Below are 27,009 nucleotides of genomic sequence, written 5' to 3' on the forward strand. Positions count from 1 at the left end.
ACAGTACAGCATCCCCTTTGTCATCAGTTGCCTTGTTTGCCATCCAATGGCTCTTACAGTGAATAAATGCCTGTTTCTCAAACCTTACCTTCTGCTTGTGGGGTCAGTATTTTGTGGCCAGTAGAAGGCACAGGAGGTGAACCAATGGGAATGAGGAGGCTTTACCCACTCAGGTGCTGAAGGATGGAATAGTGATTGGACCCTGGAGCATGTTGTGGGACATCTGCATTCAATTTCCAGCTCAACCACAGATTTCCTGCATGGATTTGGGCATATCCCGTAATCTGCCTTGTGCCTCTGCAATACGGGGATATTAAGTCCATACCTCCTGGGAGTATTGTGAGGAGTCCTGTCATTTTATTTTTGTGATTCATTTTTTATTAATTTTCAAAAAGAAATTAACAAGAACAAGTGTTTCAACCTGTACATGTTACCCAACAGTGCATATTTTACAGGCTAGTTAAAAATGCAATTATGCTACTTTACAACTTGCCAGAGATTCAAGACTAGACAATACTAAATCAGACAAACATTGCAAGAGAGGAAGGGGGTAACAACCATTTTAAAAAGACACAAATTAGCAAAAAATGTAAGTTGGGAACGGGAGCAGGAAGTAGGAAGGAGAAAGCAGAGAGGTCCTGTGGAATGGAAGTCAGGCATTATTTCAGCATTCTTTATTCAAAAGTATCAACAAAGAGGGTCCATATTTCTTCAAATTGGTATAATTTCTCCCCATATCAACAAACTCTTCTTTCTTGAGGTGTCCCATTGTTAATGACCAGGAGGTGCTGAGTTAATATGTTGGTGACAGCCCTGTCATACACCTAGATAGGATGATGTTAACTGATCATTTCCCAGCATTGAACACACAACAGATTATGAAAATGCTATGTACTCTGAAAAATCCTGATGTCTCAAGTGGGGGGTGAGGCACCCAAAATAAATATATACTTTCAAATATTTTGTCATTCAACTGGGATTTTCAAGGGACCTAAGGGAGTTAGGTAACACAATCCCATTGAAATTTGGATGCCTAACCCTCTTAGGATCCTATGATAATCCCAGTGTAAATTGTTTTTTTTTTTTATTTTATATTCTTAATTGGGCTTAGTGTATGGGATTGCCTAACTCAAACCAAGTGTAATACAGTTCAATTTTATTCTGAATATAAAGATCCTGGTATTGATTGATCTCACATTTCAGATATTTGCACATACACAAATATTATAGCATCTCATTCCCAAAGACCTAGCCAGAACTAGGGACCACCCAGAATCCGTCTTTGTAACACAATAAATCAGCCCTGAGTTTCAGCATTTTCTCTTAATACAATAAGAAAAAAAAACACCCTTGTGATTTCTAAATTCTTGTAAAATCTACACATATATTGACAATTTTTCTCAGGGCCTCCTTCAACTCTCCAAAAAAACTGAGGAGTCCTTGTGGCACCTTAGACACTAACAAATGTAAGTCTCTAAGGTGCCACAAGGACTCCTTGTTGATTTTGCTGATGCAGACTAACACAGCTACCACTCTGAAACCTTCACCTCTCTGTTTCTCAGGCTGCATATGAAGGGATTGGCCATAGGAGTCAGAATTGTGTAAAAGCCAGAGAACACTTTGTTTAGGCCTCTTAGTGTGTTGGTTTTTGGTAGCATGTAGACAATGATTAGGGTCCCATAGAAAATTGTCACCACGATGAGGTGAGAGGAGCAGGTGGAAAAGGCCTTTTGCCTCCCGATGGAGGAGGGATTCTCAGGATGGTGAAGATGATACACATGTAGGAGGTCACGGTTAAAACAAATGGGGGCAGAGTGAATATAGCAGCCACAATGGTATTGGCAAGCTCCGTCCGGTTGGTGTCACTGCAGTAGTGATTTATTATTTCTGTGGATTCACAGTAGAAATGATCAAGTTCATTGGGGTCACAGAAAGTTAATTGTAACATAAGAACTATTACTATGGTCATAGCCAGAAATCTATTTATTCAAGACCCAGCTGCTAGCTGCAGGCAGAACCTGCCATTCATGAGGGCTGCATAATGAAGCAGTTTGCATATCGCTATATACCGATCATAAGACATCACTGCTAGCAGACAGCATTCTGCATCTACTAAAACTTAACAAAATAAAATTGTGTCATACAGCCACTGACAGAAATGGTTTTGTCCCCAATCAGGAGACTGGCCAGAATCCTGGGCAGGATGGTCGAGGTGTAGCAGGTTTCCAAGCAGGACAAGTTCCCCAGGAAGAAGTACGAGGGGGTGTGAAAGTGCCAATCAGACAGAACAAGAGCAATGTTGAAGATGTTCCCAGCCAAGGTCAGAAGGTAGATCACTAGAAACAGCAGAAAAAGAAGGGTCAGCAGTTCAGGGAGATCCCCGAATCCCAGGAGGATGAATTCTGTGATGGATATTTGATTCCCCCCTTCTGTGTTTGCCATAGGGTGTATCTAGGAAGAATAAAAACTGAAGAAAAGAAAAACACTTCTTGGCGATAACTGGAGAAAACAGACTTAAGCTTTAATTCAGCAAAGAAGAAGTTGGGGGAAAGGAAACCCCATGCTCTGATAATGGAGTTGCGGGAATAGAGCTGGCTTCCATGTTGACTCTTTGGATATATTATGGATAAGTTTTATGTAGCAGATTCAACAATATGTCAACCTCTCTCAAATTAGACCAGGAACTCAGTTGCTATATTGATGGGTCTGAGACCACACTAATGGGCAGCCATTTAGACACACATCGTTTGATTCATGTCATCTCATGTCTCTTCTCATGACAAAGTTTATCCAAATGTGTGTTACTATTGCTTCTTAAGTAATCAGCTGTATATCCATCTATCTATCTCCCACGTATATAGAATGGGTGCTATGGGTCTGCAGGCTACAGCGTCCCTGTTTCACCAGCTGTATTTATCTTCAGCAGCTACAATTGGCTTTGTTCCCTTCAATGGAATCCTCTCGGGAACACTGTGACCAAAGTGAACCTCTAGTGACTCAGGATGGACTCTTCAAAAACAGGTGTGATCAATTGGTTCACAGAAACATAGTTAGCAGAGGGAAACAGGGTTAAAACAATAAAATCCTATGCACATATTGTCTTATCGAAACACTGCCTTTCCTTGCCAGTTGAAGCAGGTTCCACTTAACCCAGGTACACCCCCAAGAACAATGAGGCAGATTTCCCCCTGCAGTCACGGCCTCTGGACAGTCTGACACCCCAATCAGAATCTCTCCCCACTTATTCATAGATTCATAAATTCCAAGGCCAGAAAGGGTCCCTGGGATCATCTAGTTTGAACCGCTGTGTAACACAGGCTGTGAGACTTCCCTGAATCAGTACCTGTTTGAACCAGTACTTCCTGTTTGAACTAGAGCAGACCCTTGAGAAAAAAAATACCCAATCTAGATTTAAAAATTTCCACTGATGGGAAATCCACCATGACTCTTTGGTAAATTGTTCCAATGGTTAATTACCCTCACTGATAAAAACTGTGCCTTATTTCCAGTATTAATTGTCTAGCTTCAATTTCCAGCCATTGGATCTTGTTATACCTTTCTCTGCTAGGTTGAAGAGCCCTCCATCATCACATTTCTGTTCCCCACATGGTTGCTTACAGATCGAGATTAGTCCACCCCTTAACCTTCTCCTTGTTCAGCTGAACAGATAGCCTCAAGGAGTTCAATCAGAAATAGGCAGGTTTTTGAATCCTTTAGTCATCCTCATGGCTCTTCGCTGAACCCTCTCCAGTTTTTCAACATCCTTCATGAATTGTGGGCACCACAACTGGACACAGAATTCCAGCAGTGGTCACACCAGGGCCAAATACAGAGGTAAAATAGCCTCTTTACTCTAGATTACCCTGTTTATATATCCAAGCATCACATTAACCCTTTGAGCCACAGGCTGTTTTTTTTATCCACTTCAAAGTCCCTTAGTTCAGGGTTCCTGCCCAAAGGTCCCCTGGGGGGTTGAGAAGGGCGTCTGAACCTGACTACACTGGTTCATGCAGTATAGTAGCTAAAAGCTTGTCTCTCTCACTAACAGAAGTTGGTTCAATAAAATATATTACCTCACCCATCTTGTCTCTCTAGTAAACTGGTTCATGCATTTCCCCCAAGGGACTTTGCCTAGGATTGTCCTTTTGAGCACCACACCATTGAGATCTGTCTACATCTACCACGTGTGGGTTCCTGCAGAATATAACCCTTACCTACCTTTGAGGAAGCCTCCCAAAGTGGCTGTAAGTATCAGCAGGACTTGAACCTGTAGCGTTACCAGGTAACTAATAGCTCCACGCAGCCACCTGCCAGCAGCTGCACCTAATTTATTCCCTGTGGCCCACAATCTGCAGTGGTTGTGTGCCACAGTAAGCTTCACCTCGAGTGATCAGACTGACAGTGGTCTTGACTCCCATATGTGCCCATGGGGCGCACCAGGAAGTGTCCAGGGAACAACATGGATTCCAGCTATCTGCCACAATCGCCCTGCCTCTCTGTTCCTGAACGCACGGTACTGACCTCTGCTCTGACTTCGATTCTGACTCCTGATCGACCCCTGGAACCTTAGAGTGGGACACCAAGACCTGGTATTCAGCTTCAGCCCAATTCCTGACTCTGTCTTTGACACTGACCCTCAGCTTGACTGGGACCCCAAGCTCCTGCCACTACTCCTGCCTACCTTTGTCCAGGATCCTGACAGTTTGTCTGGACCACCTCTAACACTTGCAGAAGGCTGTCCTTGTGGGACATGGAGGCAGTGGTCCTATCTAGCATGTTCCAAGGGGTGCGAGGTACACCTGAATGGGTTGAGAGATGGAACTCCCCATGTTGCAAACAAAAGGGGGGCAGCTTTGACCATCACTCCATGGAGTACTTGTGTTACTCTGAGAGCCTTTGGATGGACCCCAGGAAGGTGAACACTGTTCGGACCTGGGTGGCCTTCCTGGAACATCAAGGAGCTGCAGTGCTTCTTTGGGTTCGCTAATTTTTATAGGCACTTCATGCCTGGGTTTTTGGACCAGATAGCCTCATTGACAGTGCTCCGCAAACAACCTCCTTCATCTCCTTTCCAGAGGCTCAACGGGTGTTGGACCAACTCAAGATGGCCTTCACCAGTGCTCCAGTCCTGATCCATCCTGACCAAACATGGGCCTTTGTCCGTGAGACCGATGCATGTAATGTTACAATTGGGACCATACTTCCCCAAGATCTGGCCCCCAACAGCACCTGCTCCCTTGTGCCTATTATTCTCGGAAACTCACACCAGCAGAACAAAATTATGATATTTTAGATATGGAGCTTCTCGCAATCAAAGCCACTTTCGGGGAATGGTGCCACCACCCTGAAGGCTCCTGACACCTGATACAGGTATACACAGATCATAAAAATATGGAGTATCTCCATAGGGCAAACGCGCTGAACCAAAGACAGCTTCAAGAGGCCCCGTTGTTCACACACTTTTATTTTTCCATCACCCAGGAGCCCAGAACAAGGCAACCAATGCCCTGTCCCAAAAAGGGGACTACCTCCCTGACCATTACCACACCCATACAGAGCTGACATACATCCTCAAGCCCCATAATTTACCAGGTGTCCTATTCCCCAAGGCCTCCTGTCCCTTATTCATTCAGTTAGGAAGGAGGAGCCCCTCAGCACCCTAACACCTTCAGAAACCCCGTCTCAGCCCTCGGTGGCCATTATGTTGGATTTTATAGACAAGCTTCCCTTATCTGCTAAGCACACAATCATCCTTACTGAAGAAACTGGCTGGGCAGCACTGCCAACAGGGGTGATGTAAGGCCTCATACTGGGAATGAGGCCTCATACTGCCTCATACTGGGAATGAGGGGCGATCAACAGGTTATCTCAAGTGCTTATATATGAATGCACAAAGCCTTGGAAACAAGCAGGGAGAACTGGAGGTCCTGGTGATGTCAAGGAACTATGACGTGATTGGAATAACAGAGACTTGGTGGGATAACTCACATGACTGGAGTACTGTCGTGGATGGTTATAAACTGTTCAGGAAGGACAGGCAGGGCAGAAAAGGTGGGGGAGTAGCACTGTATGTAAGGGAGCAGTATGACTGCTCAGAGCTCCGGTACAAAACTGTAGAAAAACCTGAGTGTCTCTGGGTTAAGTTTAGAAGTGTGTGCAACAAGAGTGATGTAGTGGTGGGAGTCTGCTATAGACCACCGGACCAGGGGGATGAGGTAGATGAGGCTTTCTTCCGGCAGCTCACGGAAGCTACTAAATCGCATGCCCTGATTCTCATGGGTAACTTTAATTTTCCTGATATCTGCTGGGAGAGCAATACAGCAGTGCATAGACAATCCAGGAAGTTTTTGGAAAGCGTAGGGGACAATTTCCTGGCGCAAGTGCTAGAGGAGCCAACTAGGGGGGGGCGCTTTTCTTGACCTGCTGCTCACAAACCAGGTAGAACTAGTGGGGGAAGCAAAAGTGGATGGCAATCTGGGAGGCAGTGACCATGAGTTGGTTGAGTTCAGGATCCTGACGCAGGGAAGAAAGGTAAGCAGCAGGATACGGACCCTGGACTTCAGGAAAGCAGACTTCGACTCCCTCAGGGAACGGATGGCCAGGATCCCCTGGGGGACTAACATGAAGGGGAAAGGAGTCCAGGAGAGCTGGCTGTATTTCAAGGAATCCCTGTTGAGGTTACAGAGAGAAACCATCCCGATGAGTCGAAAGAATAGTAAATATGGCAGGCGACCAGCTTGGCTTAATGGTGAAATCCTAGCGGATTTTAAACATAAAAAAGAAGCTTACAAGAAGTGGAAGGTTGGACATATGACCAGGGAAGAGTATAAAAATATTGCTCGGGCATGTAGGAATGATATCAGGAGGGCCAAATCGCACCTGGAGCTGCAGCTAGCAAGAGATGTCAAGAGTAACAAGAAGGGTTTCTTCAGGTATGTTGGCAACAAGAAGAAAGCCAAGGAAAGTGTGGGCCCCTTACTGAATGAGGGAGGCAACCTAGTGACAGAGGATATGGAAAAAGCTAATGTACTCAATGCTTTTTTTGCCTCTGTCTTCACTAACAAGGTCAGCTCCCAGACTTCTGTGCTGGGCATCACAAAATGGGGAAGAGATGTCCAGCCCTCTGTGGAGATAGAGGTGGTTAGGGACTATTTAGAAAACCTGGACGTGCACAAGTCCATGGGGCCGGACGAGTTGCATCCGAGAGTGCTGAAGGAATTGGCGGCTGTGATTGCAGAGCCATTGGCCATTATCTTTGAAAACTCGTGGCGAACGGGGGAAGTCCCGGATGACTGGAAAAAGGCTAATGTAGTGCCAATCTTTAAAAAAGGGAAGAAGGAGGATCCTGGGAACTACAGGCCAGTCAGCCTCACCTCAGTCCCTGGAAAAATCATGGAGCAGGTCCTCAAAGAATCAATCCTGAAGCACTTGCATGAGAGGAAAGTGATCAGGAACAGCCAGCATGGATTCACCAAGGGAAGGTCATGCCTGACTAATCTAATCGCCTTTTATGATGAGATTACTGGTTCTGTGGATGAAGGGAAAGCAGTGGATGTATTGTTTTTTGACTTTAGCAAAGCTTTTGACACGGTCTCCCACAGTATTCTTGTCAGCAAGTTAAGGAAGTATGGGCTGGATGAATACACTATAAGGTGGGTAGAAAGCTGGCTAGATTGTCGGGCTCAACGGGTAGTGATCAATGGCTCCATGTCTAGTTGGCAGCCGGTGTCAAGTGGAGTGCCCCAGGGGTCGGTCCTGGGGCCGGTTTTGTTCAATATCTTCATAAATGATCTGGAGGATGGTGTAGATTGCACTCTCAGCAAATTTGCGGATGATACTAAACTGGGAGGAGTGGTAGATACGCTGGAGGGGAGGGATAGGATACAGAAGGACCGAGACAAATTGGAGGATTGGCCCAAAAGAAATCTGATGAGGTTCAATAAGGATAAGTGCAGGGTCCTGCACTTAGGATGGAAGAATCCAATGCACCGCTACAGACTAGGGGCCGAATGGCTAGGCAGCAGTTCTGCGGAAAAGGACCTAGGGGTGACAGTGGTGACAGTGGATGAGAAGCTGGATATAAGTCAGCAGTGTGCCCTTGTTGCCAAGAAGGCCAATGGCATTTTGGGATGTATAAGTAGGGGCATAGCGAGCAGATCGAGGGACGTGATCGTTCCCCTCTATTCGACATTGGTGAGGCCTCATCTGGAGTACTGTGTCCAGGTTTGGGCCCCACACTTCAAGAAGGATGTGGATAAATTGGAGAGAGTCCAGCGAAGGGCAACAAAAATGATTAGGGGTCTAGAACACATGACTTATGAGGAGAGGCTGAGGGAGCTCGGATTGTTTAGTCTGCAGAAGAGAAGAATGAGGGGGGATTTGATAGCTGCTTTCAACTACCTGAAAGGGGGTTCCAAAGAGGATGGCTCTAGACTGTTCTCAATGGTAGCAGATGACAGAATGAGGAGTAATGGTCTCAAGTTGCAGTGGGGGAGGTTTAGATTGGATATTAGGAAAAACTTTTTCACTAGGAGGGTGGTGAAACACTGGAATGCGTTACCTAGGGAGGTGGTAGAATCTCCTTCCTTAGAGGTTTTTAAGGTCAGGCTTGACAAAGCCCTGGCTGGGATGATTTAACTGGGAATTGGTCCTGCTTCGAGCAGGGGGTTGGACTAGATGACCTTCTGGGGTCCCTTCCATCCCTGATATTCTATGATTCTATGATTCTAAGGCCTGGGGGGACTTTCACCCTGGTCTATAGGGCGACCAGGCAACCAACGTTGCCACCTGTCATTTGATTACTCCCCACAGCACGCAATCTGCAGTGGTAGAACACCATGGCACGTTCCGCCTCAAGTGATCTGACTGACAGTGGTTTTAGCAATCCCTGATTGGCTCCTTGACCCTATATAAGCCCATGGGGTGTGGCAGGAAGTGGTTAAGGTCTGAAGAGGGGTTGTCTCAGTGGTGATTGTGGGCTGTCAAGGCTGAATCCCAACTCTGTCACTCCAAGTGCAGAAGCGGGGCCCACAAGGATTTTAAAAATTAATACTGGCCACTCCAGGCTTGTATTGAACTCCCAAGGTGACAGCTTTTCTCTGATCTTGGCTTGGTAAATGCTGCCACCACCCAAATGCAAAAAAACCCAACCCCTTGGAACCCAGGCAGGAGCACTTGGGAATTCCTCCCTGTGGGGACCCTCAAGCCCTTTCAGCCCCTCTCTGGGGAAGAGCTGAGAAAGAAAACAAAGGAAATTAGCTGTGGCTACCAGCTAATCAAACAACAGGCACAAACCTCTTCGGACACCAAAAGTCCAATCCTGTTCTTAAAAAGGGTACATTTTATTAAAAACAAAAAGAAAGAAAATACATTTGGAACTTAGGTTTTGGCTAGATTTTAAAAGAGCAATTCCAAAAATCAAGTACCCAAAATAGCTTTCTTGAGGGGTCAGCTTAAAGGTTACAAGCAAACAAAAGCATCTGGGGTTAGCACAGAGAAGTTCACAAGCCAATAAGAACTTAAAGAAATAACCCTAATCGCGTTTAGCTAAACATTCTGATCTACTTACAGAGTTGGAGTTCAGGTAAGTAGTTCTGGGCATGATCTGCTCATTTGCAATCATACCTGCCTTATGCTGCTTATTGCATGGCTGCTCTGTCCCTCCAGCCCAGAGAACAACAGACAAAGGGAAAGTTTCTTTCCCAATTTTAAAAAGCTCTTCCTTCCTATTGGCTCTTTTGGTCAGGTGCCCACTTTTTTTTCTTTACCTAGGGGACTTTTTAACCCTTTACAGGTAAAGCAAGTAAAGAACAGCTACCAAGAGAGATTTTACAGCAAACTGGCTGGCTGGGTGTCCATCAAAGGAAGCTACTCCCTCCCACCTTTATTTATCACATGGGCTGACAGAGGAGCTGCTGGCTGGCTGGCAGTGTGAGATGAAAGAGATAAATGAACTGAAACCAGGCTAGACCGTGAGGATAGAGGAAGCACTGAAGAAGAGTGGATGCAAGCAAGGAAAAAGAAAAGCGTAGAGTCTCTGGAACCAGAAGAAGAATAGGAGGGCAGGAAAAGGAAATGGGGGGAAATGACCTAATAGTAAAATCCCTAGATAAGGACACAAAGATAGGGGTCTCCACTCTGCCTGTTGCGCAGTCTCCACTCTGTCTGTTGCGCAGTTAAAAACTCTGTGATGGAACCATGGTTATGGCCACTTCCCTCCCTGGTCCTTCCACTTAGATGGACCACACTGACCTGAGCTCCAGCTGGATTCTCCATCGTGTCCTTAGGGGCATAAGAAACGGTCTGCAGCAAGAAACATGAAGATGTCACCCATTGCGTTTTGTTTGTATGAGACTGTCTGAATTTGATTACAAGACTTAAGTATCTAGCACAGAGAAACAATGAACAGCGGATATACACAGGGATTTACTTTGATCGTTAGTGGACTTTGTGCCTTACACAGTGTCAGCTCTGTGCAGTTTCAGACGCTGTACACGCTCCTCACAGAGGGTGAATGTTAAGACAAGACTATGGAGAAAAATACCATCATTCTGCGTTTGTCAGTGGTGAACATGAGAGCGTGACAGAGCTGTCCGCAATCTCACTTTCCTCTCTGTTCTGTTACATGGAGACAGCGCGGGACTGCCAACACTGTCTCAGTGACTCCATACAGATCATCTCCATTTTTTTCACATTAGTGGTGAGAATTTCAATGGGGGATTTCAAATGAATTTCAGTGGAGGCTGATAGCCTGAGGTTTTCAAAGCTGCCTGGGTGATTTAGGCTAAGTTATAATCTTGGATTCTCTGCTTGTTTTTGTGAAAGCCACATATTTACTGACTGCTTTGCTCAAGGCTTCCTTGACATCTCTGTTTCTCAGGCTGTAGATGAGTGGGTTAACCAGGGGAGTCAGGACTGTGTAGCAAAGAGAGAGCACTTTGTTTAGGATGTTTAATGTGTCGCGTTTCGGTAGCATGTAGACAATCATTAAGGTTCCATAGTAAATCGTTACCACGATGAGGTGAGAGGAACAGGTGGAAAAGGCCTTTTGCCTCCCAGTGGTGGAAGGGATTCTCAGGATGGTTGTGAGGATACACACATAGGATGTCAGTGTTAGTAGGAATGGAGGCAGGGTGAATACACAGGCCAGTACGAAATCCAGCAATATGATCAGGTGTGTGTCACTGCAGGAAAGTTTTATCAATGGGATGAAATCACAGTAGAAATGGTCAATTTCATTCGGGCCACAGAATATTAAATGAGACATGAATAATACAAAGATTGCAGTAACCAAACAACCATTTAACCATGACCCAGCAGTCAACTGGAGGCAAAACCTGGTATTCATAAGAGTTGAGTAGTGCAGGGGTTTACATATCGCTAAATACCGATCATAAGACATCACTGCTAGGAGACAGCATTCTGTAGCCGCCAGAGCACAAAAGAAATATAGTTGTGTGATGCAGCCACTGAATGAGATGGTTCTGTCCCCAGTCAGGAGACTGGCCAGCATCCGGGGCAGGATGGTTGAGGTGTAGCAGGTCTCCAAGCAGGACAAGTTCCCCAAGAAGAAGTACATGGGGGTGTGAAGGTGCTGATCAGTCACAACTAGTGCAGTGATGAGCATGTTCCCAGTCACGGTTGCGATGTAGATCACTAGGAACATGAGGAAGAGAAGAATTTTCAGATCAGGGAGATCCCCGAATCCCAGGAAGATGAATTCTGTGACAGCTGTTTGATTTTTCCAGTCTCTGTCTGCCATGGGTTGAGTCAAGGAACAAGAAAACAAACTGTGAAATTGAATCGGAAGAACATAGAGTTAAAAATTAATCAAGTTTTGTGAATTAATTGCATAAATATTCAGAAATGCAACTTCCTCTCTTGGTTACAGGCTGAAAGTTTTAGACTAAATGTTGACTTCAAAGCTAAGTGCCAGGAGTTTCAGTCCGAGGACAGATCATTGGTATCAATGTAGACCTCCTTCTGCCATATCAGAGCAATGACTAATATAACAGGCCATTTCTCTGGTAGCCGAGTACTGATAAGACAGATCAGACCACTTCTTTATCTACTGTCATATCCCATCTAGTAACATACTAGAGCTTAACAATGATGCTTAAATGCTGTATTTCGCTTCTGGCAATGACCAGACTCAAAATCAATAAATACATCAACCAATACTTTGGACTGAGATTTCCAGTGCAGTCTAGTACCCTTAGGTACAATCTTCTGTTAGAATTAATGGAAATTAGTCTAACCATATATTCTGGTCTATTCAGCATTTCAGTGCCCTGTCGGAGAAGGAATAATTTTCAGCCCCTCACAAGAGATCAGGTTATGCCATAAATTCTGAAGTGGCGTAAATTCTCCCTTAGTTCCTCTGGGTGTGATGGTGATGTTGTCAGAGACTGGCAATGCCTTTTCTGTTGCCTGATGTTGACTGGTGCAGTCATAAAATACAGCTCTTTGGAGGGTGGATCTTAGGAAGGGGCAAAACCAGGTTCATGTTCAACCCTAAGTGGGGAGTGACCCTCTGCACTCCATAATGATTGTGGGATGACAATACAGGAACAAGAAAGGCACTGGGGGTGGGGGTGGATGTGGGGGGGAAAGATGCTGTCCCTGAACTCGGAGTCTAGAAACAATCTGGCACATGTGATCCAGGCTAGTAAGATTCTAGCATCACTTGCCACCCAATTGGGCACACTGAGCCAGATCCCCAGCTGGTGTCAGTCAAGGGAGCTCCATTTGTGTCAGTGGGGCAGATCCCCAACTGAGGACTTGTCACAAGACATGGATCTCAAGCTCCCTCTCTGTGAAATGCTGCTGTGAATGCTGACTGGCACTGCTGTATATATTAATCTGAAGAATTAATCTATATATAATTAATCTGTATATTATATACAGATTATATATATTAATCTGTAATATAATCTGTATATATTAATCTGAAGATTAAACATATATTAATCTGAAGAAGAGCTCTATGTAGTTCAAAAGCTTCTCTCATTCACCAACAGAAGCTGGTTCAATAAAAGATATTACCTCACCCACCTTGTCCCTCTAATATTCACAAAGCACATTCATGACCCTATTTGGTGGTGGTATAGAAATGCAGTCAGGAAGATGGTGCTCACCTGTAACTACAGCACAGCCCAAGCTTGAAGCGATGAGCTCTTATTTCTAATGGCTTGGCCACTCGGACTCGGGATCCTTAGCTGAGGTTCTTGTCTCTCCTCTTTCTGCAGAAACTGGATTTTCTCACTGAAGAGACCTGCAGGTACATGAAGGAATGAGCACGTACAGTTGATCTATGTTTGGAAAATGAACTTCCCCTTCGATCTACAAAGTGTAAATGCTCCCTCCTATTTGTATTCGGTCTTCACACTTTTTAATACGGTCCCACTTCAACTTTTCTCCCACATGGTTCGTTTTGTGTCTCCAGAGCTTTGTGGCTAACAATGCCCAATGGGACTTGTACAGTGTGACTTGTACAATTGCATTTTATTTAATTGTAATGATCCTATTTGGAAAATATTTTGATGATGAACAAACAGGAGCTTATATTTTTGGAAGATGCCTTTCCAAGACGATGGACTGTTATAATGTACTCCACCACAGCTTTATTAAGATTCAATATATGCTGCTATCTCGTGGGTACTTCTGAAAATAGCTGCTCATATCTCACCCTTATAACATGCTGCCACCTAGTGGCCACTTTACAGTATAACTTGTCCATTATTGTGTTGGCTACTCAAATCTATTGGTCATTAGTCAATATTTCTGCAACCCCCCGCCCCCCATTTCCTCTACTCTGCTGCAATCTAGTGTTCATTTCCCAGCATGATGGCCTGTTATTCTGCTCTCTTCTAGTGGATTCTTCTTGCTATAGCTGCCTCTTTCCAGTTCTTGACTCTTGTCACATGCTGGCCATTATTTCGTGCAGGCAGTCCTCGACTTTATGACCTTTGAGTTAAGACAAAGGGCACTTATGACATTTATAAATTGAAATATAAAATCCACTTTACAATGCTGGTTTCGACTTTACAACTCTCGGTTCCAAGTTAGGATGTTTCGACTTAAGACGTGATTTTCAGGAACCAATTGTGTCTTAAGTCCAAGGACTGCCTGTATAACAGCCCCTTTCTCATTCCTCAACATCTGCTATTTTCATTTCATACCTAGAGGCCCATTCCTCACCACTTATATGCCATTATACAGCTTCACCTCCCTTTCCACTTCCCTGTGATGGTCATTTGGCAACAAAACTTCTCCTTTCTTGCCCTTCTGCTTTGACTGCTATCCATTGGCCATTGGTCAGCATGGCTGCACATTTTCATTCCCCTGCCCTCTAGTGACCCTAAAGGGCATAATTGCATCTTTCCTCATTTCTTACCTACTGCTAGGTGTGCGCTGTTCCAAATTAGAACCGCAGAGAACCAAATCGTAGAACAGCTTGAATGGAACATTACTGGCTACAACAGCACACCCAACAGTGGACGCTCTCAAAGGTTTCGCAGGGGTTTCCCATCAGTCCAGTGCATTTCTGTTGCTGTGGTGTCTGTTTCCAATGGAAATGCATAGATTGAACTGACCATAACAGAATCTCACTGGCTCTCCAGGCTGAGATTCTCAGAGGCGTCGAAGGGAGTTAAACAATGAGGAGTCCGGTGGCACCTTAAAGACTCAATGTTTTTGTGGATACAGGCTAACACAGCTACCCCCTGATAAGGGAGTTCAGCGTTCAACTGCCATTTCACAGGGATGTGGGTGCCTAACTCCATTCGGTCCCTTGGAAAATCCTTTCCGCAGTGCTGAAATTCTACCGTGCTCACCGGTGCCCAGCTCCCCTGCCTCTGGCCAAGCCCTGACGTGCTCCCACTGACTGAGCCAGCACTGCCATTTTGGCGTGACAGGAGTTCTGTCCATTGGTAGGTGGTAGCCGCTTCCTCTCACCATAGGTTGCCTCATTCCCTGAGGAGGGGACCCGGCGTGGAGCAGAGCTGTCTGTGGTACCTGGGGCTGGCTGGACATGGTGCCCTGAGAACTAGCCCTCTCGGGATGGGCACTTGTTACAGTCAGTTTTGGGGACACTCATTGTAACAGGTCCCCTCCCTTTGAACTGCTCTGTGCAGTTGGTGGCAGCAGAGCAGCTGCTGCCCTGAGGGCCACAGGCCAAGTCCCTCCTCGCTGGCCGTTTGACAGACCCAACCCCAGAAATGTCCTGCGTTCTACGTGTGCCTTAGCAAACCCCCAGCTGGGTCTGGACAGTCCCAGTGGCCCTGGTTTGTGAGTCTATCTCTTTGTCTGCCCAACCTCTCTGCCTCCAAGGGTCCTGTGAGTCCGATGCTGCTGCTTTGCTGGAGCTGGTCACAGCTGGGCTTAGCCTAGATAAGAGCGATGAAGCTGTTCCTGGTGAAGTGTCAAGAGGTCATTGCTGGGGCCTGGCTGTTTGCGTCCGGCGTGTGTTAGTGCAATGGTGGTAGCTGGTTTGCAGGGGGATATGGTGAGGATGGCAATAAGCACAATTTCAGGGGTGGCATATTTCCCAGGCTTACGTCCCCATCTATGGTGCACCAGGAGTTAGTATTTTCATTGTCCAAACATTAATTCTGATGAAAAATGGCTTTTTTATTAAAATAAAAATTGATCAAAAATTGTCTCCACTCCACCTCTTAGAAACTGTATGATGGGAACATGGTTATGGCAACTTCCCTCCTTGGTCCTTTCACTTAGATGGACAACACTGGCCTGAGCTCTTCCTGGATTCTCCACTGTGTCTTTAGGGGCGTAAGAAATGATCTGTCGGGACCAACATATCATCCATTGTGTTTTATTTGTATTACACTTTCTAAATTTGATGACAAGACTCTATTATCGAACAGAGAAACAATGAACAGGGGTCAAGGGGAGTGCCCCAGAGGTCGGTCCTGGGGCCGGTTTTGTTCAACCTCTTTATTTATGATGTGGATGGTGGGATGAATTGCACCCTCAGCAAGTTCACAGATGACACTAAGCTGTGGGGAGAGGTAGGTATGCTGGAGGGTAGGGATAGGGTCCAGTGTAACCGAGACAAATTGGAGGATTGGGCCCAAGGAAATCTGATGAGGTTCAACAAGGACAAGTGCAGAGTCCTGCACTTAGGAAGGAAGAATCCCATGCACCGCTACAGGCTGGGGAGCGACTGGCTAAGCAGCCGTTCTGCAGAAAAGGACCTGAGGATTATAGTGGATGAGAAGCTGGATATGAGTCAGCAGTGTGCCCTTGTTGCCAAGAAGGTCAATGGCATATTGGGCTGTATTAGTAGGAACATTGCCAGCAGATCGAGGGAAGTGATTATTCTCCTCTATTTGGCACTGGTGAGGCCACACCTGGAGTACTGCGTCCAGTTTGGGTCCTCCCACTGCAGAAGGGATGTGGACAAATTGGAGAGAGTCCAACCAAGGGCAACAAAAATGATTAGGGGGCTGGGGCACATGACTTACGAGGAGAGGCTGAGGGAACTGGGGTTATTTAGTCTGCAGAAGAGAAGAGTGAGGGAGGATTTGATAGCAGCCTTCAACTACCTGAAGGAGGGTTCCAAAGAGGATGGAGCTCGGCTGTTCTCAGTGGTGGCAGATGACAGAACAAGAAGCAGTGGTCTCAAGTTGCAGTGGAGGAGATCTACGTTGGATATTAGGAAATACTATTTCACTAGGAGGGTGGTAAAGCACTGGAATGGGTTACCTATGGAGGTGGTGGAATCGCCTTCCTTAGAAATTTTTAAGGCCTGGCTTGACCAAGCCCTGGCTGGGATGATTTAGTTGGTGTTGGTCCTGCTTTGAGCAGGGGGTTGGACTAGATGACCTGACATCTCTTCCACCCCTAATATTCTATGATTCTATGATATACATAGGGATTTACTCTGACAGTGGATTTTGTGCCTTACCAATGTCAACTCTGTGCATTTTCAAACGCCTTCTGCCTCCTGGTGGTGGAAGGGATTCTCAGGATGGTGGCAATGATACACGCATAGGATGTCAGGGTTAGTAGGAATGGAGGCAGGGTGAATACACAGGATAGTATGAAATGGAACAATACTAACCAGTGTGTGTCACTGCAGGAGAGTTCCATAAACGGGATGGCATCAGAATAGAAATGGTCAATTTCATTCAGGCCACAGAACATTAACTGTGATAGCAATAAGACAAAGTTGGTAGTAGCCAAACAACCATTTAACCAGGACCCAGCAACCAACTGAAGGCAAAACCTGGTATTCATAAGAGTTGAATAGTGCAGGGGTTTACATATTACTAAATACCAATCATAAGACATCACTGCTAGGAGACAGCATTCTGTAGCCACCAGAGAATGAGAGAAATACAGTTGAGTGATAATGCCACTGACTGAGATGGTTTTGTCCCCAGTCAGGGGACTGGCCAGCAACCTGGGCAGGATGGTCAAGAAGTAGCAGGTGTCGAAGCAGGACAAGTTCCCCAAGAAGAAGTACATGGGGATGTGAAGGTGCCAATCAGTCACAATGAGCACCACAATGAGGGTGTTCCTGGCCAAGGTTGTCATGTAAACATCAGGAAGAGAAGAATTTGAAGGTCAGGAAGATCCCCGAATCCCAGAAGGATAAATTCTGTGACAGCCATTTGGTTTCTCCAGTTTCTGTCTGCCATGGGATGAGTCTTGGAATAATAAAAGAAACTGTTCAATTGAATTAGAAGAACATAGAGTTAAAAGTTAATCAAGTCTCCTAAATTAATTGCATAAATATTCAGAAACTCCCCTTCGTCTTCTGGTTACAGGCTGATTTTAAGGCTGAATGTAGAATTCAGAGCAAGTGCCAGGAGTCTCACTTCAAGAACAGGATATTGGTGCCCATGTAGACCTCCCTCTACCATGATCAGAGCAATAACTACTGTAACCATAGCCTCTGGTAGCTGAGTACTGACATGACAGATCAGACCATTTCTTTATTTGCTATCATACCCCATCTAGTGACATACTGGAGCTTAACAATGATGCTTAAATGCTGTATTTCACTTCTGGCAATGGCCAGAATCATGCTATGACTTAGGAGTCAAAAGTAATAAATACATCAACTAAAATGTTGGGCTGAGATTTCCAACCCACTCTAGTGGCCTAAGGCACCAATCTCCAGTTAAAATTAATGGAAATTAATCTAAACATGTATCCTGATATATTTTGCATTTTAGTGCCTTGTAGGAGAAGGAATCGTTTTCAGCCCCTCACGAGAGATCAGTTTATGCCATAAATTCTGAAGTGGCGTAAATGCTTCCTTAATTCCTGTGGTGGTGATGGCGATGTGGTCAGGGACTGGCAATCCCTTTTCTGTTTCCCGATGTTGACTGTTGCAATAATAAAATACAGCTCTTTGTGGGGGTGGATCGTAGGAAGGGACAGAACCAGGCTGATGTGCAGTCCTAACTGGGGAGTGACCCTCTGCGCTTCAAAATGTTTGTGGGATGATAATTCACTTGGGGATGGGGGTAGAAGATGTTGTCCCTGAACTTGGAGTCTAGGAACAATCTAGCATGTGTGATCCAGGCTAGTAAGTCTCCTTCACCACTCCCCACCCCACTGGAGGACACACTGAATCCGATCCCCAGCTGATATAAATCAAGGCAGCTCCATTTGTGTTAGTGGGGCAGTTCCCCAACTGAGGACCTGTCACAGGACATGGATCTCAGCCTCTATCTCTGTGAAATGGTGCTATGAACGCTGACTGGCACTGCTGTGGGAAGGTGAGGCTAAAACTGCTAATATTCACCTGAGGAAGAGCTCTGTGTAGCTCAAAAGCTTCTCTCATTCACCAACAGAAGCTGGTCCAATAAAAGATATTACCTCACCCACCTTGTCCCTCTAATATTCACAAAACACATTCATGCCTCTGTTTAGCAGTGGTATAGAAATGCAGCCGGGAAGACGGAGCTCACCTGTACCCACAGCACAGCCCAAGCTTGAAGCGATGAGCTCTTATTTCTCAGGGTTTGGCCTCCAGGATTCAGGTCAGTCAGCGGAGATTCTTGTCTCTCCTCTTTCTTCAGAAACTGGGTTTTCTCAGTGAAGAGACCTGCAGTTACCTGAAGGGATGAGCAGGTGCATTTGATCTACCTTTGAACAATGAGCATTCCCATGGATTTACAAAGTGTAAATGCTGCCTCATATTTGTTTTCGGTCTTCACGGTTTTTAGTATGGTCCCACTTCAACCTTTCTCCCACTTGGTTGATTTTTTGTCTCCAAAGCTTTGTAGCTAAGAATTCCCAATGGGACTTGTACAGTGTGACTTGTATAATTGTATCTTTTATTAAGTCTAATGATTCCATGTGGAAAATATTTTAGATCATGAACAAACACCAGCTTCCATTTTTGGGAGGTGCCTGTCCAAGATGTTGGCCTGTTATAATGTACTTGCCCCGCCCGGTTATTAATAGTCAAGATATGCTGCCACCTAGTGGCCCTTTTCCTAGTATTATTGTATTGGCTACTAAAATCTATTGGTCACTAGTCAGTATTTCTAACACCCCCTCTCAGTTCCTCTCCTCTGCTGCCATCTAGTGTTGATTTCCCAGCATGACAGCCTGTTTCTTTGCTGTCCTCCAGTGGATTCTTCTTGCTGTCCTAGCTGCCTCTTTCAGTTCTTGACTCATGTCGCCTGCTGGCCATTATTTAGTATAACAACCCATTTCTCACTTCACAACATCTGCTACTATCCACAGGTCATTACATATTGCAGAGGTCCTTTTCTCTTCAGGGCCCATTCCTCACCATATATATACCGTTATTCAACTTCACCTCCCTTTCCACTTCTCTCAGGTGGTCATTTGGCAACATAACATCTCCTTTCTTGCCCTTCCACTTTGGCTACTATCCACTGGGCAACACCACTACATCTTGTCCATTCCTCTGCCCTCTAGTGACCCTAGAGAGCAGAATCACACCTTTCCTCATTTCTTACCTACCGCTAGGTGAGCGCTATTCCAAAGTATAACCACTGAGAACCAAATCGTAGAACAGCCTGATTGCAACATTAGTGGCTGTGGTAGAAAGAGCCTGAGACATAAGGCCTAAAGTCTGAGTAGAAGTCAGGCCCTGCTGCTATAAAGCAAAGGCAGGCTGTGAGCAGAAGTCAGGCTGTTAGAAAACATGCCTGCTGGCAGGTTCACTCTTCGATATATGAACTTTCCCAATATTGCAAAAACAGAAGCACTCCAGTCACGTAAACACATTCCAGAGGGATAGTACCAGAACACCCTGATACCAAGAATGGTACAAGCACGCTCCCCAAAGATAAGAGAAACATGCTGACCCCTTAAAGATAAGGTCAGGATGACAGTAAGATGGATAGAGTTGTTTTGATAAGGTATTGAGTGGTAACAAGCTACGTCAGGGGGCAGTCACTAACTATATCAGAGGGACAATACGAAACTTGTTTGCATCCGTGTCTAAAAGAAGAGTCACAGAGGGGGTGTCTTTGCCCGGCCTAGGAGGGAACGGAAAGGCCCACCGTTTGCTCAGCCGTGTCCATTGCCACGGGCTTACATATAAGTAAAAAGAAAAGGAGGACTTGTGGCACCTTAGAGACTAACCAATTTATTTGAGCATGAGCTTTCGTGAGTCACAGCTCACTTCATCGGATGCATACCGTGGAAACTGCAGCAGACTTTATATATACACAGAGAATATGAAACAATACCTCCTCCCACCCCACTGTCCTGCTGGTAATAGCTTATCTAAAGTGATCATCAGGTTGGGCCATTTCCAGCACAAATCCAGGTTTTCTCAAATGGCCCAACCTGATGATCACTTTAGATAAGCTATTACCAGCAGGACAGTGGGGTGGGAGGAGGTATTGTTTCATATTCTCTGTGTATATATAAAGTCTGCTGCAGTTTCCACGGTATGCATCCGATGAAGTGAGCTGTAGCTCACGAAAGCTCATGCTCAAATAAATTGGTTAGTCTCTAAGGTGCCACAGGCCCTCCTTTTCTTTTGGCGAATACAGACTAACACGGCTGTTCCTCTGAAACCATACATATTAGTGTAACTGTAAACATTGATCCAGGCAACTAGGATCGTGCTTCGTCGGCAATAAACCTGGCCGAGTGCCTTCGCTGCTGAACGGGAGTCTGGTGGTTTTATTGGGCAGTTTGACCAAAGCCTGCTGTACTGGCTACCTGGTCAGAGCCAGTGACGCACACGGTGAGAACGCACACATGCAGCCAAAACATCTAACGACAGCAGCTGCAACAGCACCTGCAACAACAGCAGCGGCTCACAAAGGTTCAGCAGGGGTTTCCTATCCATCTAGGGCATTTCTGTTGATCTGGGCTCTGTGTCCAATGGAAATGCATAGATTGAACCTACCATGACAGATTCCCAGTGGCTCTTCAGGCTGAGATTCTCACAGGCGTCGAAGGGAGTTAAGTATCAAACTCCCATTTCAAAGGGATTTGTGTGCCTAACTCTGTTAGGTCCCTTGGAAAGTTATTTCTGCAGTGTTGAAGTCCTACTCTGCTCAGTGGTGCCCGTCTCCCCTGTCTCTGGCCAAGCCCTGACGTGCTCCCACTGACTGAGCCAGCACTGCCATTTTGGTATCACAGGAGATCTGCCCATTGGTAGGTGGTAGCCGCCTCCTCTTACCATAGGTTGCCTCACGCCCTGAGGGGAGCACCCTGTAAACCCCCATATTCATCAATGGTATATAATTGTGATACTTCATGTAAAGCACATCATGTAAGGTATCATGGGAAAGGTTATGATCAGTTGAAAATCATCATCCTACTGAATTATGTGTAGCATGAGTGCATATGAAATTATAAGATTGTGCTGTGTGATTATCATTGAAATATGCATGCTGTAAATTTGGGTGTAGCCCAGAAATCAACTCACAGAGAGTGACAAAGGAAATGATTAGCGACCAGGCGGACATTGAAGATCATCACAATTTATTGTCTGGCAAGGCAGGGACGAACCCGATGACTCACCTGGCAGAAGACCACACCAGGGAATTACTCAACCCTGTGACTCAGCAATGCCCTCCCGCCCCCGCCAGACATGCTTGCACTTGTCTTCCAGAGCACATGGCTAAGATATTAAATGGAACACAGGGGCACCAAAGTTTGTCCTTTCTCCTCCCCACACCTAGACTGAAGGCAATGGGAACGCTGGAGCTGGGGAGACTGGTACCAGGCTCGGAAGGAAGCCTGTGTAAGAAAAACTGTTCCCAACCTTCAGTATGCAGTAGGGTGAAAAAAACTGCTTAAACTAGATACTGTCTATGTCTAACCACATTTAGAGTCTTGACTGCCTGCTTATCTTTTATTTACTTTTGGTAACTTATCACTTTTAACCTCTTCAAATCTATCTTTGGAAGTCAATAAACTTACTTTTATGTTTATTCTTACCAATGAGTTTGTCTGAAGTGTTTGGTAAATCTGCTCAGGTAACAAGGGCTGTGCATGTCCACTTTCCCTTGAAGTAAGTGGCGAATCAGTTAATACATTTGCCATGTTCAAGAAAGGATCTTGAACAGTGCAGGACAGTATACTCCTGAGGCACAAGGCTGGGAGCTGGGGGGAGCTGGTTGGTGCCTTTCTCTGTGAGATTTCATGAGTGACTCTGGGAGCACTCAGACAAGCTAGCTGGGTGTGTGGCTTCACATGCTGCTGGACTGAGTGATAACAGCACCTGGAGGGGTTTGCTGCATGTCACCAGCACAGCATTGTGAGAGACACCCCAGGCTAGTGAGTTCAGGGGGCACAGCGGTCCCACAATTCCAGGTCATACCCCCCACCTGGTTAAATATTAAACACATAGGGGAAACGGAGGCACACACAATATTCACACACAACATTAGGAAAAATTCCCACTTTGTCACATCTCTTCCCCCTTCGAGACTGAACTGAGTGGGGTCACTTCAGCCAGTGACCTGGGGAAATTCAGGCACCCCTTTCCATGAGAAAGCATCTGCCATAAGATTTGCACTCCCATTAACATGGATCACTTCCATATCATAATCCTGGAGGATCAGACTCCATCTCAAAAACTTGGCATTAGCCCCTTTCATTTGATTCAGCCATGCCAGGGGAGAGTGGTCAGTATACACAGTAAAGCGACCCCCCGCTATATATGGCTGCAACATTTTAAGAGCCCACACCATGACCAGGCTTTCCTTCTCATTGGTGGCCTAGTTCTGCTCCTGGGGAAGCCATTTCTTGCTCAGGTATACAATCGGGTGTCTCTCCCCCTTTAGCACAGCCAGACACCAGGGCAATTAGAAGAGCACACCGAGGCGCGCTGCGCATCAGAGAGGCTTTGAAAAACAGTTTCATGACTGACCAGACTACGGTGTGACAGTTGTGTGTGTTTGTCCTTGATGGAAACCCACCCCCTTTGGTAAATGTACTTCCCTGTATACCAATCCCCCTCCCACCTTCGACCACAGCTGGCACAGGAAATAAAGACCCTATTGTTCTGAATCCATTCATTCTTTATTTGTTTAAAAAAAAAGGAGATCACTGACAACGCTGACTAGTAAAAGGAAACCCGGGCGTACAAAAGGAAACCCGGGCGTTCATAATGGGGTGGAGTGGGGGAAGAGGGAAGGACAAGGCCACATTGCTTATTATAGACACACTACAAATCAAAGCTGTTTGAATGACAGCCTTCTGTTGCTTGGGCCATCCCCTGGAGTCGAGTGGCAGGGTGCCCAGAGCCTCCCCCCACCCACCACCTTGGGCCTCTGGGTGAGGAGGATATGAAACTTGGTGAGGAGGGCGGGCACTTACACAATGGATGCAGCGGGGGTCTGTACTCTAGTTGCCTTTCCTGCAGCTTCACCAGATGCCTCATCATGTCCGTTTGCTCCCCCATTAGCCTCAGTATCTCCTCCTGCGTGTTCCGATCACGCTCGCTATATGCTTTCCTGGCCTCTGCCACTGAATGTCTCCATGCATTCAGCTATGCCCTATCAGTGCAGAAAGACTGCATGAGATCTGAAAACATGTAATCGCGAGTGCGTTTTTTTCGCCTTCTCATCTGCGATAACCTAGGGACAGAGTTGACGCAGGGAGCATAGAAGCATTTGCAGCTGCAGGGAGGGGGGAAGGGAGAGTAGACTTTTAAAAAGATACATTTCTGAGAACAAAAGGGAAACTCTTTCACAGTGAATCAAGCAATTCACAGCGGAGAGCACATTTTTTTAGGTACAAGGTCACATTTTGCCTTTTATATTGAGCGCCTGCCGGTATGGTGACACATCACATACAGCTGGGCAACAGCATTCATTTTGCAGGCAGCCATGGTAAGCCAAAGGGTACACGGGGTTGGCTTCTTCCGCGTTCATAACATGTGGGAATGGTTTGAAAGTGCAGCGCCCTCCTTTCCCATAGCAACCAATGCTGGTTGGGGTTGCCATTTAGAAGGAGGGGCTGCATTTTTGGGGTGGATGTGCAGCAGCACCCCCTGTCCCACCCCCCAGGGAGGCTATACTTCGTGATGATCCCTTTTAGCCAAGCGCAAACAGCCCAGCATGACCAGGGTCTAATGTGTTGGGGCTCACCACACAGAGGGGATTATTGGTCCCTTACAAAACTTCCCCTATTTCAACCATGAATGATATCACTCTCCTGAGGCTGACAAAGAAAGATAAAGACCAAATGTTGCATGAATGCGACCAAAACCCAGGACCATTTGCTGCCATATTTTGTTCTGCAATGATTCCAGACCACTTGCTACTGGCTTGGCATGGTAAAGTGTCCCACCGTGGAGGATGAAATAAGGCAACCCTCCCCAGAAACCTTCTTCAAAGGCTTTCAGAGTTCCTCCAGGAGAGCTTCCTGGAGATGTCCCTGGAGGATTCCTGCTCCATCCCCAGACACGTTAACAGATTTTTCCATTAGCTGTACTGGCCGCAAATGCATCCCAATTGTTCAAGGCAAATCAAACATGAAACACAATTACTTTTAACCCCTGTAGTGTCGTTACAAATGTGCACTCACCAGAGGTGCCTTCTCTTCCTTCAGGGTCCGGGAACAACAGGCCCTAGGAGTGTATTGGCTCCAGGCTGAGGAAAAGGTCCTGGCTGCCAGGAAGAATGCATTCTCCGCTTGTCTGCTTTGCATTCTCCTCCTCTTCTTCCTCTTCCTCATCCACAAAATCCTCCTCCGTGTTGGGGTACTGGTAGGGTCCCCCCCTAGAATGGCATGCAGCTGATCATAGAAGTGGCATGTCTGGGGTGCCTCCTTTGTCTTGCTTTTGGGAGGCTTGCCTGAGCTCCTTAATTTTCACAAAACACTGATGTGCATTCCTGGTCTAGCCTCTCTCCACCATGCCCTGGGTGATTTTGGCATATATATCAGCATTTCTTCTGCTGGATGGGAGTTCTGCCTGCACAGATTCTTCTCCCCATACGGCAATCAGATCCAGTGTCTCAAGTTCACTCCATGCTGGAGTTTGTTTGCAATTCTGGGACTGTATGGTCACCTGTGCTGTTGAGCTTGCCAAGCTGACCAAACAGGAAATGAAATTCAAAAGTTCCCGGAGCTTTTCCTGTGTACCTGGCTAGTGCAGCGGAGTTGAAAGTGCAGCCCAGAGTGGTCACATTGGAGCACTCTGGGATACCTTCTGGAGGCTAATACCATTGAATTGCGCAGTGCTTCATCTACACTACCCCAAATTTGACTCAGGAAGGTCGATTTTAGTGCTACTCCCCTCGTTGGGAAGGAGTACAGCAGTCGATTTTAAGAGCCCTTTAGGTCAGTGTAACGGGGTTGGTTGTGTAGACACATTCATTATAAAATCGACCTAATGCAGCTAAATTCGACCTAACCTCATAGTTAACCTCGTAGCCTTGGTTCCCTAAAGAATGGGCATCTCAGGGCCTTTCCCCACTTACCCATCAGTGGGTCCTCTTGCCCCTCCTCTTCTCCATCTCCAGCTCATGCTTTTGCTGCTTCTCCTGCTGTTCTAGCTCAGGCTTTTGCTGCTTCTCTTTGTCCTCTACCTCCTGTGCTCTCAGCTACAACTCCAACTGGTTCAAATCTACTGATGGGGAACCAGGTCGTGAAGACCCCCTGCTGGAGGTGAAACCAGGTCTGATAAATGACCTGGTTTGCTCTGGCTGCGGTCTCTGCTGCTCCCAGACTCTGTTGGGCCTGGAACCTACTATTTAGACTGGTCCTCCTTCTCTAGTCATGCAATCAGCCATGCCTTTTTGAGCTTCCCAATGCTTAAGCCTCTCTCCCTACCCAGGTTTGCAATGTTCTACTTAGAGAGATGGTTATAGGCCATTTCCTCGCTCTTTCCTTTAACTTCCCTTGTTTTACCGCTGCCAGTCACTTACTGCAAGGCCCTTCTGGTACCTTCAGCAGCCAACCGTCTACTGGGTGCATTCGCCAACCATACTCTGCTACCACCTGTCATGGATCCACAGGTCTGGTGCTCTTGAATGGCTCTGGAACAGTACCTGGGAGGGCCCCTGTAGTGTGTCAGCCCACTTAGGGTCACACTCTCATTAGGGTATACCTCTTGGCTTCACCACCTCCGGGGACCCAACTTAGGAACCCCTGCTTCTCACTGTGAGCTCCCCTCAGGGAGTCCACCTGAATTGGATCCCTGGGGAAGACTTGCACACCGAAAAGGAGCAATGCACCCCCAACTTCCTGACTCTGGAGTGACTCTCAGCCAGCCTTGTAAAAGCAGAAGGGTTTATGAGATGTCTGGAACACAGCGTAGAAAAACCCTCGTTGTCATATAGAATGGAAAGTTACAGCAGAGCCCACCCGGGACAGTCCCAGAGCCCAGAGCCCTCTGACCCCTCTGTAGTCCCAGTCCAGAAGCTTCTCCCTGCCTCCAACAGCCCACATTTAAGAACCCCACCTGGCCCCTCCCCAGTCCGTTGTCCTCCAGCTGGTCACACCCAGCTGGCTTCCTGTGGAGGATAGGCCATCCATGGTCATTTGTTGCTAGGCGCCCCATGTCTGGGCAATTGGAGTGGC

At 46.3% G+C, this 27,009-nt stretch overlaps 1 protein-coding gene across 1 annotated transcript; it reads right to left on the minus strand.

Annotated features, from left to right (window-relative positions):
• Window positions 1–10,783: 10,783 nt before the first annotated feature.
• On the minus strand, window positions 10,784–11,814 carry LOC125621817 (olfactory receptor 6N1-like). The gene is given in 2 exon segments (XM_048819153.2): window positions 10,784–11,791; window positions 11,794–11,814. Coding segments are annotated over 2 exon segments (1,029 nt in total).
• Between the last annotated feature and the right edge of the window lie 15,195 nt (window positions 11,815–27,009).

This window comes from Caretta caretta, chromosome 14 (assembly GCF_965140235.1).
Source record: "Caretta caretta isolate rCarCar2 chromosome 14, rCarCar1.hap1, whole genome shotgun sequence".
Lineage (NCBI taxonomy): Eukaryota > Metazoa > Chordata > Testudines > Cheloniidae > Caretta > Caretta caretta.